The 18,195-nt window shown below is 44.7% G+C and overlaps 1 protein-coding gene across 2 annotated transcripts in view; it reads left to right on the forward strand.

The window, feature by feature from the left end:
- WWC1 (WW and C2 domain containing 1) overlaps positions 1-18,195 on the forward strand; it is a 66,055-nt gene that overhangs the window by 46,958 nt on the left and 902 nt on the right. For both annotated transcript variants that reach the window (XM_040078269.2, XM_040078270.2), the window contains exons 10-22: positions 430-519; positions 2,795-3,333; positions 7,415-7,523; positions 9,222-9,302; positions 10,168-10,254; positions 10,963-11,155; positions 11,956-12,108; positions 12,603-12,703; positions 13,470-13,617; positions 14,282-14,446; positions 15,836-15,928; positions 16,777-17,007; positions 17,739-17,860. In XM_040078269.2, the coding sequence (XP_039934203.1) occupies positions 430-519; positions 2,795-3,333; positions 7,415-7,523; positions 9,222-9,302; positions 10,168-10,254; positions 10,963-11,155; positions 11,956-12,108; positions 12,603-12,703; positions 13,470-13,617; positions 14,282-14,446; positions 15,836-15,928; positions 16,777-17,007; positions 17,739-17,860 (2,112 nt within the window). The remainder of the gene's footprint in view (positions 1-429; positions 520-2,794; positions 3,334-7,414; positions 7,524-9,221; positions 9,303-10,167; positions 10,255-10,962; positions 11,156-11,955; positions 12,109-12,602; positions 12,704-13,469; positions 13,618-14,281; positions 14,447-15,835; positions 15,929-16,776; positions 17,008-17,738; positions 17,861-18,195) is intronic.

The raw sequence follows: 18,195 nt of genomic DNA on the forward strand, positions 1-18,195 counted from the left end.
TTACCTGCCTGAAGTACCTGGGGTTTGACAAATGGTTGTGGTCTTGCCATAAGGTGAACACCTTCCTTTGGGATTTTCAGGAATATGGTCACATTGTAGAGTGCCAAAGGCATCACACATTTATGGGGAAGGATTTTGTGTCCAGCCTGTTCAGTTAGGGTGTGAGCACCCACGTGCACATGTTTATCTCAAACCAGTTCAGGTGGGAAATAAAGCTGAGACGCTGCTAAAGCAAATAATGTAAAGCTGTAATGAGACTGTTTATAACTAAATCATGTAACCCTTAATCATCCATAGACTGGAGGGAAGGAAGTATGTCCTGTGTATTCCTATCAACTTTTGTAGGCAACAAAGTAGATTCTTCCTTTACTCCTAATTTGAAACAGTAAATGCTGCTTTAGCTCATCTCTTTCTTCGATCTTCTCTTAGGCTGAAGTTGAACAGCAAACGAAATCAGCTTGTCCGAGAGCTGGAGGAGACCACACGCTTGGTTGCCATGTTGCACACCCAGCTGAAGAGGTAGGTGACCCTTTCCAGAAGCCCTGGTTGCTTTTGCTGCACATTGTGCCACTGCCATTCTCTGCCAACAATCCCAGCTCCCAGCTGGGGGCTGAAAGGCCTTTCAGTCCCTGCAGTGACCTAAGGCCGCCCTGCAGTCAGTGGAAGGAGAGGCTTTAGGATCCTGGGTTGGTTTAGATGGGCACTTTTCAAAGGGCTGAACAACCTCCTGGTGGTGCCTCTGGTGCCTCTGGCTCTCAGCAGGAGTTTGCACAGTCCCTTCTGTTTCAGTAGTGTTTAGGTGACGTGGGATAGCTGAGATTTATTCACTAAAGTCTGAATTACTGAAGTATTCATTGATGAAGTATGTTAAAGACAGCTTAACAGATAGAAAGTGGAGTGAATCTTCCTAATGGAACTACATGTTAATGTAGGAATATTCATATTTCTCTAATGCCAAGTGTGCAGTTGTTTGCAATGTGGACAATATATAGAGATATCCCTGAATCTGTTGTGGTTTATAGGGTGTAAAGAATGGCTTCTAGTTCAGGCTGTAGTTTTGCTGTTTCCAGACTAATGCATGACTGCAGGCACTAAGGCCAAATCATTTTGCTAAAACTATGTATTTATCATTCTGTTATCAAGAAAGTTTGGTGGGGTTTTTGTTTGGTTGAGGCTTTTTCCTACCAGTCTGTACTGAATTTACTCTGTTTGTAGCTTCTGCTCCACTTGGATTCTGTTTCATTTTGTGAAGATGACACCGAAAAGACTGGAAAGAAATCATAGTGCAAGACTGACATGTAAATAAGCCAGCATGGAGAATAGCTATCTGTGAGGCTTTTATGCAGTGGAAATGCATCATATTTTCATTTCACCTAGCTGATTAGGGATCTTTTGAGGTGACCAAGAAGCATGTGAAACTAATTTCTTCCTAACCGTGTGCCCAGTGTTCTTGGCATGCTCTTCATAAGAATAAGTGTTTGTTATTAACCCCGTAATGCAAAATGTCTGGCATTCAAAGGCATGTACAAAAGGAAGTTGAGCCCAGTTTTTCGATAGGGAAAAGATTAATTTAAAACTCCCCCTTTTTCATAGTAAAGTACACTGAAAAGCTGTAAATTCATTAGGCTTCAACAGATGTGTGTATACTGCCAATATGCAAAAACATCTATCAGAAGCTTTTTTGAACAAATGTAATGCACTGCACATCTGTCAGAAGACATTTTCTGCCAAAATTATACTAAATACAGCATACTTGCTTTTTTCTCATAAGGTCATGGACATAATTATACAAATGTAGCTTCCAGCTTTTACCCTATAAATAACAAAAAAGGGATTATTAGGCTTGTTAATGTCTCACTGTTTTTCAGTGGGGCAACTTAAGCCACTTATACATATTCAGAAATTTTTCAATAGCTAATCCCTATCTGAACTGAGGGTCAATAATGACCAAGGTTTTCAATATGCAGAGCAGGAGTGTCGGTGTAAATGGAATTTCTAGAGATGGTACATGTTGTAGTCACTACTGGGATACTGGGTCTCCTGAGCAGAAAACTGTGCTGTGGCGTCTGGACTTCCTCATCTGAACAGACTTCTGTTCAGCACCTGCTTAAAATTAATTCTGTTGTCAGTTATGTTCTGAACCTAGAACTCCAGGGATAAATAAGGCGTGTGAATTGATTTCACAGCCCTGCCCCAACTTTCTCCCTTGCTCTCTTGGCCCTGAATTCCATGCAGCAGTCTTTCACATGGATAAATCCTGCCAGCTTTCTGGGAACTGCTGGCTGCTGTGATCTCTGAGGGCCAGTTCCAGGCAGCTGTGATATTGCCTTTTGGCTGCAGGTCCAAGATTGAGGCAAATGCAAGAAAATTTCCATATGGTCAGACAGTTCATTGCAATAACTTCATCTTCTTGCATGGGCCTTGCTGGCTTTTGCGGTCTGCTTTGGAGATTAACAGGAGCCATAGATACCTTCCAGAGAGACGTGGGAGGAGGGGGATGGCACTAATTTTAATTGGTTTGAAACTGTTCATTAGGGTTGTTTTGGCTAAACAAGGGCTCTTAGGAGTCCGATATGGTGAGTAGAAAACTGTGTATGGTTGATGCTGTTTTACTGAGCAGTGACCCACCGTTTCTGCTGCGTAGACTCTGGTTCTGGATTGCTCTGGGGACTAATGCGTGTGGCCTGAGCTAACAAAGCAACACCCTGTGGGCTTAGAGATGTGGTGACATTGCAGTGTTTGCGTGAGAAATCAGAAGGCACAGTGTCATGGTTTTCTGACTTGTTTCCTTCAGTCTCTCCACCAGCATGCTTTCCCTCTCCTCGAGCAGCAGCCCCGGTTCTCTTGCATCTAGCAGAGGATCTCTTGCCACCTCCAGCCAGGATTCGTCGACTTCAGCCAGTTTCACTGATCTCTACTACGAGCACCTGGAGCAGTTGGAGCAGTTGGACTCAGAATATCAAAACAAGCTTGACTTGCTCTTGGAAGGAGCCACTGGGTTTAGGCCATCAGGCTGTATCACCACTATTCACGAGGATGAAGTGGCAAAAACTCAGAAAGCAGACACCACGAGTCGCATGCAGGCTCTGAGGTCCTTGTCTGGTACTCCCAAATCCATGACATCACTGTCCCCAAGGTCATCTCTCTCTTCTCCATCCCCACCTTGCTCTCCACTGGTGATAGACCCACTCCTAACTGGTGATGCCTTTTCAAGCCATATGGATTTTGATGATGCAGAGATAAGTGCAAATCTGTCAGAACTCACCCTAAACGCTGGGAATGGCAACTGTAGACTGGAAGAGCCTCGAGCAGGAGATAAACATCTAGGTCAAGGTATGGTAAGAAAAGATTTGCATGCACTGCATGCATTTATATTTAATGTCATTCATAAAGCATTGAGAAGCAAGGGTTTCAGAAGCTGTCATCTTGTTAGCTTTATGTTGAAAAATGTTTTCAGCTCTGTGTTCTGTCTCGTTTGGGAGGGAGGGTTGGTGTTTTAATTTGTACACAAAAATACTGACTAATGAGTCGTGCAGGAGACTGATTTAGGTTTTTATTGTAGACAGATACATGTGGACACAACTGACAGGGATTTCATGTGCAAATGTAAATGGTCGTGGTGGGATTCCTGGTTTGATTTGGCACTAAACTATTTAGGATGTCATCTATTGTTTTAGGTCTGGGAGACACACAGTGCCACATTGATGCAAAGTTTTTAACCAAGCTTTTGAGGAGGGCTGGAAAAGCCATTTAGCTTAATAGTTAACAAATTATAGTAATAATAATAATAATAATAATCCTTTCCCACCACCTTGGTATGCATAAGATCCTGCTCTGGTTCCCAGTAAATCAGTGGCAATGAATTTATTAATTTCAGCTGAGCAGACATGTCAAGGCTGTGCTCGAATTCTGCTGTTTTGGTCTCTTAGCAACACAAACGTGTTTAGATTGTAAGCGTGATAAAATAAGACATTTTGAGATAGTGGATGTTCTCATATATGCATATGGCTTGTTGGTGGGTGGGAAGGGTTCATCCTTTTTTGGAGTGGATGGGCTGAAGCGGATGGAAAGCAGCTGGCACGGCCAGGGCACAGTGCTGGGGCCTGCCTGAAGCCCTTGTGACTGCAGTTGGGTTAAATCCAATGAGTGAAAGGACTGGATTTGTAGCTGCAGTGAGGAAGAGCTTTAAAGGCAATATAAACTTGCAAGCTATAGTCCTATGAACCAGCAGTACAGTTTGCTTCTGTTTTTCGTGGGATTATTGAACAGCTTGTGAATAAAGGGAACCAGTACCAAGTTATCACTGCCTTCTGCAATAAGAAGGCTGACACTATTTGAAACACTATAAAAACACAAGTGCAAATCTTCCCCTTTGAGCTACCATTTTCCTACAAGCAAGAGGTATTATGCATTTGAGTAGGAAACACTAATTATTCTTATTAGAACTGGGCACTGATTAGTTTTAACCTTTTTAGCTCTTCCAGATTTGTCAAGGCTGTTAAAGTGAAAGCTCAGGTGTTAAGCAGATTAAGTGATTACTGCTGTTAGCCAGTCAGCAGACAAAATAATCACCATAAGTAGTTTATTTCAGGGCAATAATGAGATGAGATTCTACCCCTCAGGCATTTTGGGGGTGGGGGGGTTCAGTGTAACACCCGAAATGCAGGGGCTGGCTCTGGGGTGGTCAGTCCTGGCCAAAGCACACTCACGTGTCCTGGAAGCAGAGCTGAACAGTACATCTGAGGGCTTTGCTGTTGCCTTCTGGTAGAGCAGAACCTCCTCTAGCTTTGAAACTGAAATCAGGTTTCCTTGCTCACCTGAACACCTGAGCAATTTAGGGGAACTAATAGCAAAGCCTGCAATCTGGCAGAGTCCAGCATTCTCTGATTAAATGGTTTGGATGTGAGGACAGTGCCTGACATGGCTCTTCAAGGCCCATGGAAGGGCAAATGGCAGGAAGAGAGGAGCAGACTTCAAATTCTTGATGTGAGTGGGAAAAAAGATTAAACAGCACAGGTACCGTTATCCACCTGCTTGGAAAAATGGAGGAGAGTTGAGTCAGTTCTGAACTCTTCCATGAACTTTTTTATTAGTGTGATACCTCTTCAGAGACCTAAGGCTAAAAGCTGAAAGTCCAAATTTTGTGTTAATTAGCTGCATGAAAGGGTTGATTTTCCAAGTCTTTTCGCAAAACCAGTAAGGAAAGGGGTGACTGGAATTGTTGTCAGGGTACAATTCATCTTTATTCAGCTTTACACTGTAGCACTCTGCTGTACAGGACTCACTTCACTGCTGTGCACTTTCTGTAGTCACCCCTGCTTGGCCCTGAGGTGCTCAGGGGAGGTGATCAAGAACGAGCTTTTCTGGGCTGGATTGATTCCATGGCATTGGGAACTGAGGGAGAAAGAGAGCTTTGGTGTGTGGAGGCCAGCCTGCAGTGCCTTTCCCAGTGAGCCAGTCCCCTGTAAAGGGATTCCCAGAGCAGCATTTGGTGTGTCAAACTCAAAGAATCAGATTGAGGAAGCCAGCCAGTGGGGAAGAAGTTCTTTTCCTGTTAAAACCATGGACTAGGCAGTATGAAGAAGCATTGAGGAAAGAAATTTTGACTCTGTCCACGTACCTCTAGCTCATCCTATGATCCACAGCACTGCAGGGGCCTGGCCCTGGCACCTGGCAGGAGGGAGGATGGATTGAACTGGGAATGCCAGTGTTAAATGGATCCATTTGTTTTAGTTAATGACTGATACATTGTGTTACAGGTGCTAACTTCTATTCATGTGGATTGGCCTGTGGGGAAAAAGTCTGGACATTCTATTTCTGTCCAGTGATTCCATGGGAGTACCAAGTTGAGAAATGCCATTTGGTGGTAGTGTCAAAAAATCTGTCTATAAATGGGCCTGAAATGGCCCAGGTGTCTCAAAAGATTGGGGTTACCTGTAGCACCCTCTACTGTTACAAGTCCCTATGCTATTCCATAACCCTTGCACACTTTTCCACCAGTTTATTCAAAGCTGGATTTAATTCTTTAAGTGGCTTTGTGAGACTATGAAGAAAACAACACCCCCCAAAAAAATCTGAAAAAACAAACTCAAACCCCAGAAATCCAATGAAAACCCAAACTTGCTTTGTAATAAAGCAAATATGCATTGGAAACCATATATCTGTCTGGGGGCACGTGCTTGTCTAAGTCTATGGGAAAGAAGGACCTCTTCTGAAGAACAAAAGCCCCTTGGAGAGGAGTGTACTGCTCTGCTGCTGTGGGGCTCCAGCTGCTGCCAGGGTGGCACATGGCACCTCCCCACTCTGGGAGCAGGTCTCCCACATCCCTGAGGATGAGAGCCAAGAGCTGGGTAGGGCCCAGCACTCGTTAGCCACGTTGGCAGATGGAGTTCTCCAGACTCTTGGCTGCAGCTCCTCTCCCCTGAAATGTTCAAGTAGAAAGATGCAGAATATGCAGGTTTCCAGGGAGAATCTTTCCCTGTTTTGAAGCACAAGAAATTTATATGAGATAACACCTCTGTGCAAAACTTGCTTCACCACCTTTGGTTTCTCTTCCCTGTCTCCTTTTCCCTGCATTCCTGCATGACTGCTCTTTTAAATCCTGTAACTCTCTCTCTCTCCCCATGTTCAGCTAATTAACCTGGTCTTTCTGGACCTGCCTTTTGTCCTGCGTACACAAACATTTTGCATTTAGGTGGTGGTTTTTTTTGCTGTTCCCCTCTTGAAGCTAAACTTGGTATAAGCTCTCCAGGTGGGATATGCAGCTCCACATGATCCATACCTGGCCAGAGCCTGGTCAGCAGTGCTTGCCCAGCCACTGTACTCTGGGTGGCAGAGGGATTGCTGCCTGCCTAAGGCTATTGCCTTGCAGTAGGAGCTGGTTTATTGGTTCATATTTATAAGTTCACCAGAATTTAGAAGTCCTGCTGCTTCTGAATGTTGCTCATCGTGTCATGGGTACCTCCCTGCCTGGCCAGGGCTTTGGAAGCTTCTGGCATCTCCTGCAAGAAACCGTGCCCAGGGAGGTGCCAGGGCAGGCAGCTGTAACACACTGGGCCCAACCTGTGTGTAACCTCAGCCCTCACACTGCTGCAGGGCCCACGGAATAAATGGGCACTCACTGTGCAATGAAACCCTCTCTCAGCTCCACCACACAGTCTTGTCCTGCCATTTTCCTGGGACTTTTTGTTCTCCAGGGCAGTTTGGCACATTCCCTCACTTCAAGGCCACGTTTGAGCTCAGCCTGCCCTACCTGTGTCTTCTCTGTCTTCAGAAATGTGCTGTTGCTTAACAATACCTGATTGGGGGGAAAAATGCCATTCAAAGGGAGGGTAAGAAGAAAAGCTGCTGCCCATCCAGACAGTTTGTTTTCATTAACACCTGCTCTTGCTTTCCCTCCGTGCTTTCCTGCTAGGTGTAAACACAGCTGGAGGGACGGCGCTGAAGGTGGCGGGCGTGTCAGCCGCAGTGTCTGATGAATCCGTTGCTGGAGATAGCGGCGTGTACGAGGCGTCTGTACAAAGGTAGACATCAGATCTCCCTCCAGGATGGAGCCAGTGACTCGGCTTTGCACAAAAGTCAGCTGGAATACTGCTGGTTATGACCTTTCTTTCTGCTAGGGTGACTAAAGTTCTCAGTCTCAGGTTTCTTAATACTCCTGAAAAGGCTATGAGTAGGTTGAATTTGATTATCGAAATGACCTATGCTTCCCATGATAGAAGCAGCTGAAAGGAAGCTCACAGAGGGCTGTTTGAGCAGCTGGCCTGTTTGTGAAGGTGCTGCTAAGCTGTGGCTGCTGCCTTGGTGGGGGGAAGTGGAGCCATCTGGCAGGTGGAAAGCTCCCTTCCTCTCAGTCAGTGCCAGCCCTCAGTCAGCGTGAGGGGACTTTGGGAGGGTTAAGGAAGAGAGCAGAAGCACCTTGAACTGTCTGATGGATGTGCACATGCAGTGATGCGGTTTCCAAGTGCTTGGAGCAAGAGCAGGATGTGATGCCCACAAGACTTCTCCCACTAAGGGCACAGCTGGGAGTCACTACTCTTGCTGGCTTTCTGGATTCTCTGTGGGGGCTTTGTCAAAAAGTTCACTGGAAGGTACTGATCTTATCTATACCCATCTAACGTGGGTTTTATACTGTTTTTATTAGCATTGAGGGGAATTACAGGGTCGTTAGCTGTGAAACACGACTGATTCAGATTCCCCCCATTCATTAGGTATCTTCATTAGTTCTCTAGATAAATGAGTAATTTTCATGTTTACAGCACAATTCACTTTGACAAGGGAGTGCAATGCTTCTGTAAATTAGAGCTCCTGGGCTCAAGCAGTCAGACAGTTGGGAGTCCCAGGGCCCCTGTGTCGCTTCAGTGGGGTAGGGAGCTCTGTGGAGAGGGGAGTGGGACAGTCACAGAAGGCATCCCGTGCACACTCACATGTCTGCTGTGGTGTTTGGGTTATCAGCTTGCCAGCCCCTGTGGTGCCTACAGTGCCATTTTGGTGCCTGTCCAAGTGGTGAGGGTGGGATGAGCCACCCTCTGCAGCTGAAATGTAACGAAATGCAAGAGAGCGCTAAGCAGTAATACAGAAAACATTTAGAAGAGAAAAATGCTAATCCTGTTTTCATGTGCTACAACATGGCCTCTTGAGTCAGTTAGACAATGAATGTAGTTTTGGGGACTTTCAGTGCATAAAACTTGGGAGGAGGAATACATTTGGAGGGAAATGATGCAGAATAGCTGTTTCCAGCAAGGCCAGTCAGTGTACTTTGTCACTTTTAATGTGCTTAAGAAAGTTTGATTTCTTAAAGAAACAAAGGAATTACTTAAATCTAATAAAAGTTGGGAATTTTTGCTGTCATGATGCAGGACAGGATTGCAGTTGTTAAGTCGTATTTCTCTTGCTGGGCAGTCAGCCGTTTCTACTAAAAACCAGTCAAGGGAACCCTTTAAAAATCCCCCACTGCCTTATTTTTGCAGTCTTTTGTGTGGCTTCTTTTTTTCTTTTGGCAGTGAAGAGAGAAGACATATGACTTTCTGCTGATAAGCACTGTAATACATACCTCTAAGGCTGATTGCACTTACTTCTTAAATGGGCTTTCTTTTAGCTGCTAATTTTACAAAATCCATACACCAAAGCACTGAATGGAAGGGAAAAGATCTTGTATCACCTAAATGCAAATGCTTCAATAAGAGGCAAATCAAATCCTTAATTGTCTTGATTCCTTTCAGACCATGTGTGTCAGACCTGATGGTGTTTGACAGTGACGATACAGACGCAGTTGGAACAGCCAAAGTGCAAATTGCAATGAGGTATGTGCAACATATTTTACTGGATTTGCCTTCCAGTGGAAAGAATGATAAATGGGATTTAAAAGCTAGTGCTTTCTGTGCTATTTTCTTCTCCTGTCCTATTAGTATTAACTGACAGATGCCTTTTTTTAATGTAATTAAGAATTATACTTGACTCCAGGAGGTTCTTGGCCCAGTTGCCTCTTTCATGTCAGTGGAAATCAACTGGTGATACTGTGGTATGAGGGTGCAAACCAGCAACAGGAGCACTGGCAGTGCTGGACTGGAGACAGCCTTTGGCTGGATTGCAGAATCCTTAAGGGTGCAGCTTGGGTGGGGAAAACTGCTGAGAATAAGTGGCAGTCACAATCCCTGACCTCATGTGGATGCCACATGAGGCAGGCACAGAGGCATCCTCCTTAAATGACTTCTTGGGAGTTGTGTAGGATTTGAGAAAAAGAAGTACAAAACTCCTTTGTCATGGCCATCCAAAGGAAAAAGTTACTCATGACATCCTCACTGTTGTACTTCAAGTATTTTTACCTCTGACTTTTCTATTTTGCAGTCACTCAAAAAACTGTAGCTACAATGCAGCAATTTAACTAGACCCCAGGAAAACCAGTGTGTATTAGGTCAGATCAACAGTCCATTGTATCTGAATCCTTAAGTTCTGGATGTTCTGGACTGTTCTGTATTCTGGATGTTCTGGTAGCAAAACTTGATGTAATAGGAAACTGGTTTTGTTTTAAACTATGGGCAAGTCATGGTCCCATTATAATGTTGTCTTGTTTGTAAATGTTTTGTATTGTTTGTATGGGATGCTCAGCCACAGAGTCCAAGGCAGACTTCTCTAATAATAATGCTTTTCTGTGTCTTTCTGATTCAGATACGATGACAAAAATAAACAATTTGCAATATTGGTCATCCAGCTGAGTAATGTTCCAGCACTGCTGTTACAACAAGATCAAAAAGTGTAAGTGGGTGAAATCCTAATGAGGATGACAGTGAGATTGGCTTACGCTTTTTCTCACTCTTAAAAATTTATCCTTCCTGAAATGTTTCTATACTTTGTGTGGTGGCACTTACGAACTAACAAACCTGTAAACTGAAATAAGGTGCAGTTTTTTCCTCAGAGGTCTGTATTTGCTAGGGAAGGACTTGCCTGGAATTAGCACTGGCTGGTGAGGCTCTTAATTGTAGCAGTGCCTTGAGCACCTGCATCTAGTGAAGAGAGGGAGTTTGTCCTGCTGCAGAACTCCTTGGACACTTGCACAGGGGTGGGAAAATGTGCAACTACTGCTAGACTCATTCCAAGCACAAGGTCTTTAAATTCAGCGTGTGCTGAATAAGCTGATAAAAATTGGATTTATTTTTGCTGTTCCTACCTACATAAGGTAGGTATGTGAGCAGTGTGACAGGTTGCACAGATGTAAACAGCCGTGTAAAACAGGATCCCATGATGTCTGATTACAGGGTTCAGAAGGATGATGTCTGTGGCAACTCGTGCCACTTCACATCTCCGATGCTGTGACGAGATGTTGCTTTTTTCTCAGTTGACTGCAGCTCCAAAGAATAGGAAAGGACAGCAGTGTCCACAGTGCTTAGGCTGACTTTCCCTGGGGGTTTGTGGGGGGAGCTGCACAGCTGCAGGGCAGTGCTGAGTGCAGTGCTGTCCCCACAGGAACATTCGTGTGGCTGTCCTGCCCTGCTCGGAGAGCACGAGCTGCTTGTTCCGCACCAGGCCCGTGGAAGCTTCGGACAATCTCGTGTACAATGAAGTATTTTGGGTTTCCATCTCCTACCCGGCTTTACGCCAGAAGACTTTGAGAGTCGATGTTTGCACTGTAGATAAGTCTCACCTTGAAGAATGTTTGGTGAGTAGCCAGCTCTATTTTAATAACTTTGTGTTTGTTTCCTCTTTTTAATTAGACACGATGTTACACTCTTGAGGCACGGCAGTTTCTGTGAAAGCCTTCCTGATTATCTTTAGCTATGTGGTCTCTCCCCCATGGCATTCTTTGCAATGGCAATTCTCATCAGGAAAAACAATTATGAGATAAATGTTTTGTTACAGAACTACCTTGTCAGACCACTAGATATTTCTCCATCACGCTTTGATGCCAAACTCTTAACTAGTTTTCTTCCTTTTGGAAACATTTATGGTATTGCAACTGAGAACCAATTACTTTGGTTTTAGATACATCAGGTTGTGTACTAAATGTAATGTATTAAAAAATGACAAAGAAGATAAAGAGAAATGGGATATACAAAGCTAAAACATCTGGGTTTGGGCAGTGATTTTTGTCAGCCTTGCAAATTTCTTGAAAGGGAGTCATCCCCTCCTGTTCCCTTCTCTTTGTTCCCTTCTCTTTCTCTTGGGAGCTCTGGCTGTAATTTCTCCCTGCTGCAGTAGCACTGTCAGTACATCTGGATTCTTGTACAGGGGAGCTGTAGTGAAACACTTGCTACTTAGATTGGAAGCTCTTGACAATGCTAAAAATAATTAAACATAAAGCATTACTAGTGGTGTTGAAATGGGATAAACAGGCAATTTTTCTTTTTGTTGAATTTGCCAAAATCAAGCAGTCCTGGATTTTCACTCTGATTTCTTCTGACTGGTGTGGTAGTTGTTCATTTTAATATTACACTAAAACTGTGTTCTTGTTCTCAATAGGGTGGAGCACAAATTAGCCTTGCTGAAATATGTAGATCCGGAGAGAAATCAACACGTTGGTATAACCTCCTTAGTTATAAATATCAGCAGAAGCAAAACAGGAGAAGTAAACAAGGAAACAGCCACTCTGAAGTACCCTGCACTGAAAAAACAGTAAGAACGACTGCTTAAATTACCAAATCTCTTGTAAACAGGACTAGCAAGAGGGTTTGTGTGGCTGTTACTATAGAGAAGTGAAGTCTGGTGTGTTTATATTTACAACTTGAACGTGTCGTTAGGTGCAGCAAAGTAATTAACTTGCCGATTCCAGATATGCCCTCGTCCTGGGCTGAACACTTACTGAAGTCTGCTGCTCAGGAAGCTGAGGGCTGGCGTGGTGTAAGTGATGTGTGAGCTCCAGCCCTCCTGCCCACCAGGCAGTTCACAGTGCTGCCATGAACATGCTGGGCAAGTCAGGACAGGGTTTGCACATGCAGGCACAGAAGGTGCTCAGGCTGGAGCTGCACACGCCGGGGAGCTGGGCCAGCTGTGCTCACAGGGCTGCTCTGAGCTCTGTGTGTGCTCTGGGGCTGTTCTCACCACAGGGGCTGGGCATGCTGCAGTCTCTGAGAGTCACTTCTTCACAAGAAGCCTCTTTCTCTCCTCAGGACTCTGTCTCTGCACTCTTAGAGCAGACAGCTGTTGAACTGGAAGCTGTGGAGAAGAAACTGGAGGAAAGCAGAAGCACTTTAACTAGTGGAGAGAGCTGGTAGGTGGCATCCCACCATCTTGTTCTTGTGGAGTGATCAGAGCATTTGGGTGCAGAGGAAAAAGCTGATGATACTGCACTGTGGGAGGTTTCTTCTTTCCCTGTTTTGGTGAAAAATCCTGCTTCTTCTGTTGTCGGGGTTGTGCTTAGAAAATGAGAACAAAGCTGATAAATGTTGAAAATTGTCAGTAGCACTGTGCTAATTTTGTTATTTGTACAGTCTTCTATGGATGCCCTGAAAACTCCACTCTGTGGTGCAAGGCTTTGCTTGAATTTTAATGTGGCTGTTCTTTATAGGGTTCAGATTCAGATTTCCTTAAAGAAGTCCAACATTTGAAATAGAAAGCAAGCCTGACCAATGGGATTGATGGAGCAGCCTCCTGTGAGTTTAAGGGAGCTGAAAAGGGTGTTAAAATAATGCTTCAATTTTGTCCAGTAACACTTTTTAACTAAGATTAATGGCATCCTGAGAGCTCACCTCAAGATGCACTTGCCTTCAACTCAGACCACATGGCTGAGCCCTCATCTTGCTTCTTTTGAAGCCAGATCAGGATGAAGTTTTTGGCTGTAATGTGGTCTTCTGGTGCAGCTTCTCTCCTTTCTAAGCCTGTGTTTGTGTAATCTCAGTGGCTGCAGGGCCTGTCAGGTACACCTGGCTGCCTTGGGGATGTGTTTCTGTCCAGCAGCTTACAGGAGGCACCTCCTGCTCCAGCACCAGAATTTTGTCCACAGGAGGCCAGTTCAATAACAGAGCTGTTCCTTTCAGGCAAGACGAAGAGGTTCCTGACCTGGAAGAACAGGATGAGATGAGTGAAAATGAAGCAGAGGAGGAGGAAGAATTCTGTGCTGGAAAATCGCTGTGGGAAACAGAAGAAAGTCTGAATTCCCAGCTGCACACAGAGATAGCAGTGAAGGTACAGTCAAGGGCCTTTTGAACAGAAAGATGGTTTAAGCTTCCCATTTCTCAGCTGACTGGGTTGTTGCTGAGCTAAGCAAGGCTACAGCAGTTTTTTGAAAGTTCATCATTGATGATTAAATGTTTATCTACCTGAAATCTCTGTAAATAACTCTTTGTGACCATTTTGTCCCACAGTTAGTACAGCACCATTTCATGCCTTCTTTTTGCTGCTCATGATGTGAGGAGCATTTTTCATTAATGTGACGGTGGTTTTGACCTTGTTTAATTCTGAATGTAGCTGTAGTCAAACAGCTACAAACATAGCTGTACACAGCTCTCTCTGTACATCGATTTAGATCTTTGCTGCAGATGCACAGCAAGTAAGATAATGGCCTTTAAAATCATACCTGCTCTCTGTGGGATTGCCAGGTCACAGTGATGTGTTGCATCCACAGGCAAAGCCCATTGGAATCAATTGTGTTGTACAGCAATCAGTGGATGCAGAGCCCTTAGGGAACAATCCAGGTAATGCAGCAGAGCTCCAGGAGTGAACTGTCAGGACACAGCTAAAGAATGTCTGGGTTTGAATGCAACAAGCACAGGTGGCTGTCACACAGCCCTGGGGGTGTGTCCTGAGCACATGGAAAGCTGGAATTTACACTGCACTCTGTGTCTTTCAGGTGGATAAAGAGACCAACACAGAGACCCTTGCACAGTCCTCGACTGTAGTTCGTCCAAAAGACAAAAGAGCAGCAAATCCACCCCAGACTCAGTTTGTCAGGGGTAGCACCATCATCCGCTCCAAAACATTTTCCCCAGGACCACAGAGTCAGTACGTGTGTCGGGTAAGGACAATGAAACCCTGAGTTCTAAGTGCTTGTTTTCACTCAGTCTGAATTTCTCACAGAAACCCGACAGTGCTTTCTTCTCTCCCCTTGACTTCAGAGCTTGCTCTGTCCTCACCTCCTGGACAGTATCTTGCCTTGGAACTAACAGCATTAAGCACGGTTTTATCAGATATATAAGTGCATGCATATTTGTGGCACATGCAGCTTGTTGAGGTGCCCAAACTGACCTGGAAGGGCTGCTGTAAGAGTGATGAATGAGCTGCATATTAAACTGCTGCTTGAAGTGTTCTGTGCTCAGTTAGCTCTGTCCATCTAACTTCAGATAAGGTGAACATAAATCCTTGGTAGAAATGGAAAGGTAAGTGCCTGATAATATCAGCAAAAAAACTGTGGAAACCTGAAAGTCACCAGTGTGCTTTGTGTGAAGGTAACTGAGCAGGCCACATGTTGGATCAGATGTCACTTCTCTTTTGAAATGTTTGTTCACAATGATTTCCTGAATTGAGGGTCAGAATAAACTATAAATACCTTGTCTTTTAGGTGGAATGGGCAAACAAGCAAGCACTGTCTTTTACCGCACATGACCTGTCCCAAGTGTCCCTTAGTACAGCTGAGCCAGATTTGCTGTGTAGTTTTCCCCTGGTTCAGAAGCAGGTGCTTCCAGGGGAACAAACCTTACTCATTCTGCAGCACTGGCCTGTGCCTGAGTTGTACAGGTGCTGTGTCCCAGCACACACAGATCCCAGTGCCTGTTCCCCTCCTCCCCCAGCTTTGAGAAGGGACATGAGAAGGGAATTAAAACAAAACCCTGCTTGAGCTGAGCTCTTTGCAAGGGTCTACAGACAACCACAAAACAAGGCAGGCTGTGTGTAACATGGGAACTCTTCAGCTGATAAACCCAAGGGGAGAGCTTTCAGGTAAACTTGCCTCTTCCATCACTAGCTCAAAATGCAGGTTATAGAAAAATACAGATTAGAGAAAACAGAAATCTCAAATAAAATAGTCCCATGTTTTTTATATGTTAGGAAAGAGGATTATTGTTGTTATTATTATTATTACTACTTACAGCTTATTTTTCTGGGCTGCTTTGCTCACCCTAGTTACTGGCACAGGAGAAGAGCAGTGGGGCAGAGTCCCATCTCATAGCCTAACTTAGTGCCTCTCTTTGTTCACAGCCTATTCCCAAAAAGGGACAGAGTTCAAGGCTTGTGGCAGGATCTGGCTGTGCCAGTGCATGTTATCTACTCAGACTGGGGTGGCAGCTGTCTGCCTTTCACAAAGCTTCACAGTTCTGCTTACAACAACCTGTGGTCTCGCTGATAGTATGTGTATGCACTGCTTGTATTTCTTTCATGAAAAGTTTGTGTTTCCCACCTTCCTTTTCAGCTGAATCGCAGTGATAGTGACAGTTCCACACTATCCAAAAAGCCCCCGTTCGTTCGGAATGCAATGGAGAGACGAAGTGTCAGAGTGAAACGGGTAAGAACATCGCCACTGGTTGTTTCCTCTAACACAGACACATGCAAAAACTAGAAAACAGTTTTAAAGGAAAAATTTGCAAACATAACTCAGTTGCCACATGCTTTCATTCACCACCTTTTCTTTGTGTGCGAGAAGTCTCTCAAGGATTCTTTGAAATATCAGATTACGACAGGAACTTGTATGAGTTGGAACTTATTTAAAACAATTAATTTAGGGAAATGGTTCCTGATATTTTCCATCTTGTCAGAGAAGCAGCACAAACACAAACAGTTTTGCTGTATTTATTGTTGTGAGATTCTTGAGTATTTATAATAAATTTGAGGAACTGGAAAAGAAGATGAGAACGATGTCTCAGGTGACCCTGTTGTAGTGATGCCATGGCACACAATAAACCCCTGTGCCCATTGTGATGGCAATCACTAAAATTCCCCCAGGATACTAACACTGAACTCCTAAGGAGATGGTTTTCTTGGGACAGCTTGTGTTTGAAACTAGCAGAAGGTATTATGTTACTGGAAACTCAATCACAGGTTTTTCTGCAGCACTGTGGATTCATCTGATGATGAGACATTAAACTTAGGAGAAAGGTGTGCAAGCAAGGCTTATTTGATTTGGAGAAGCTGCCAAGGAAGAACTTGAGTGGAAGCACCAAAATCAAAACACTCATCTGTAAGACTTCCTTGAGTTTGTGGTATCTGCCTCAAGACAGACTGGAAAGCAGGCTCAATAGAGATGGTTTGTGCGAAGAGAAGCATTAGAAAGATGGCTCTCATGATGTGTTTGGCACTTTCTGGGTGGAGTGGTTGGGACAGTTCTCCTCACTGTGTTCACCCCTTCTCTGGCAGCCTTCAATCAAGTCCTTCGGTACAGAGCGCCTGATCCGCACCTCACTGGACCTGGAGCTGGACCTGCAGGCTTCAAAAACCTGGCACGACCAGCTGGTTCAGGAGATCTCAGTGCTGAGGGAACTGAAGGAACAGCTGGAACAAGCTCAAAGTCAGGGTGAAAAAGAGTTGCCACAGTGGGTGAAGGATGATGAGAGGTTTCGGCTGCTGCTGAGGCTTGTGGAGAAACGAGTAAGTCATACCTACCTTGGGGTCTCGTTCTGCTTGGTGGAAATGGTGAAATTTTGGAAACAGGGGACTTTGGACAGTCAGTAAATGAAGCCTGAGCACTGTTAGTCACTCTTGTCTGCCACGTATGGCTCTATCAAGCTGTTAGTCCTGAGCCCTTGCATTCACCAGCAGAGATTTGCTGCCCTAGCAGAGGTGTGAATATGAGAAGTCACAAATGCCATCTGTTCTGCCAAGTGTGTCCCCCCAGCCTGCAGGAGGTGTGGTGTGTGGTGGTTGGCACTTACCTTACTCTACATCACACCCTCCCCCATGCACAGGGCTCCTTCTCAGCTTCTGGGAGTTCTCAGCACCTCTGCTGGCACCAGGCAGACACCAAGCTATGCTGGCACCAGGTGTAGGAGGGAGCTGGTGTGAGGTGCTCTTTGGGGTGCTGTGTTCTTGTGTGTGCTGATCTTCTGCCTTAAAGGATCTATCAAGAAGGTACAAAGAGAGTAATGACAGAAGCCATTATTCTTACCACAAGCTGGAAGGACACCTTACAAAAAGCTCTCCCTTCCTTCAAATGGTTAGTTGACAAAGTTCAGTTTAGCTTCTGTGCCTTGTGACTTCCGGAGCCAGAGGTTCCCAAACCCCTCAGACCTGCAGCTGAAATACTGCTGTGTTTGGACATGAGTTAGGATACGGTAATTCCTCCTGGAAACAGAAACAACTCTTCTCCATTATTCATTTAGGTGCAAAACCCAGAACACAAGTGTGAGCTCAAGGCTGATAAAATGATGAGAGCTGCTGCCAAGGATGTCCACAGGCTGCGAGGGCAGAGCCGAAAGGAGCCTCTGGAAGTGCAGTCATTCAGGTAATTATAGGTAAAGGGCAGGAAAAATTGACTACTGCCATGATTTTTCTGTGGATGACTGAGATGCTGAAGAGCAAGACTGATCTCTGCAGAAGTAGTTAACTGTTCTGCTTAAATAAGAACTTCTTCTGTATTTTCATATCAAAGTATAAGGTCTGACTCAGGGAAAATAGTTGCAGCACTGCACATGATCAAAGCAACCAGGATTCTCTAAGTCATTCCCCACCTAGCAAACAAATTCTTTAACACAGAAGCAGCCCTTTGCTTCCCTAAATAACAGACCCAGGAACGAAAAAGCCCTGAGCCTTTCTGAAATGCCTTTGGTATTTGTGGGT

Source organism: Hirundo rustica, chromosome 14 (genome assembly GCF_015227805.2).
Source record: "Hirundo rustica isolate bHirRus1 chromosome 14, bHirRus1.pri.v3, whole genome shotgun sequence".
In the NCBI taxonomy this organism is placed as follows: Eukaryota; Metazoa; Chordata; class Aves; order Passeriformes; family Hirundinidae; genus Hirundo; species Hirundo rustica.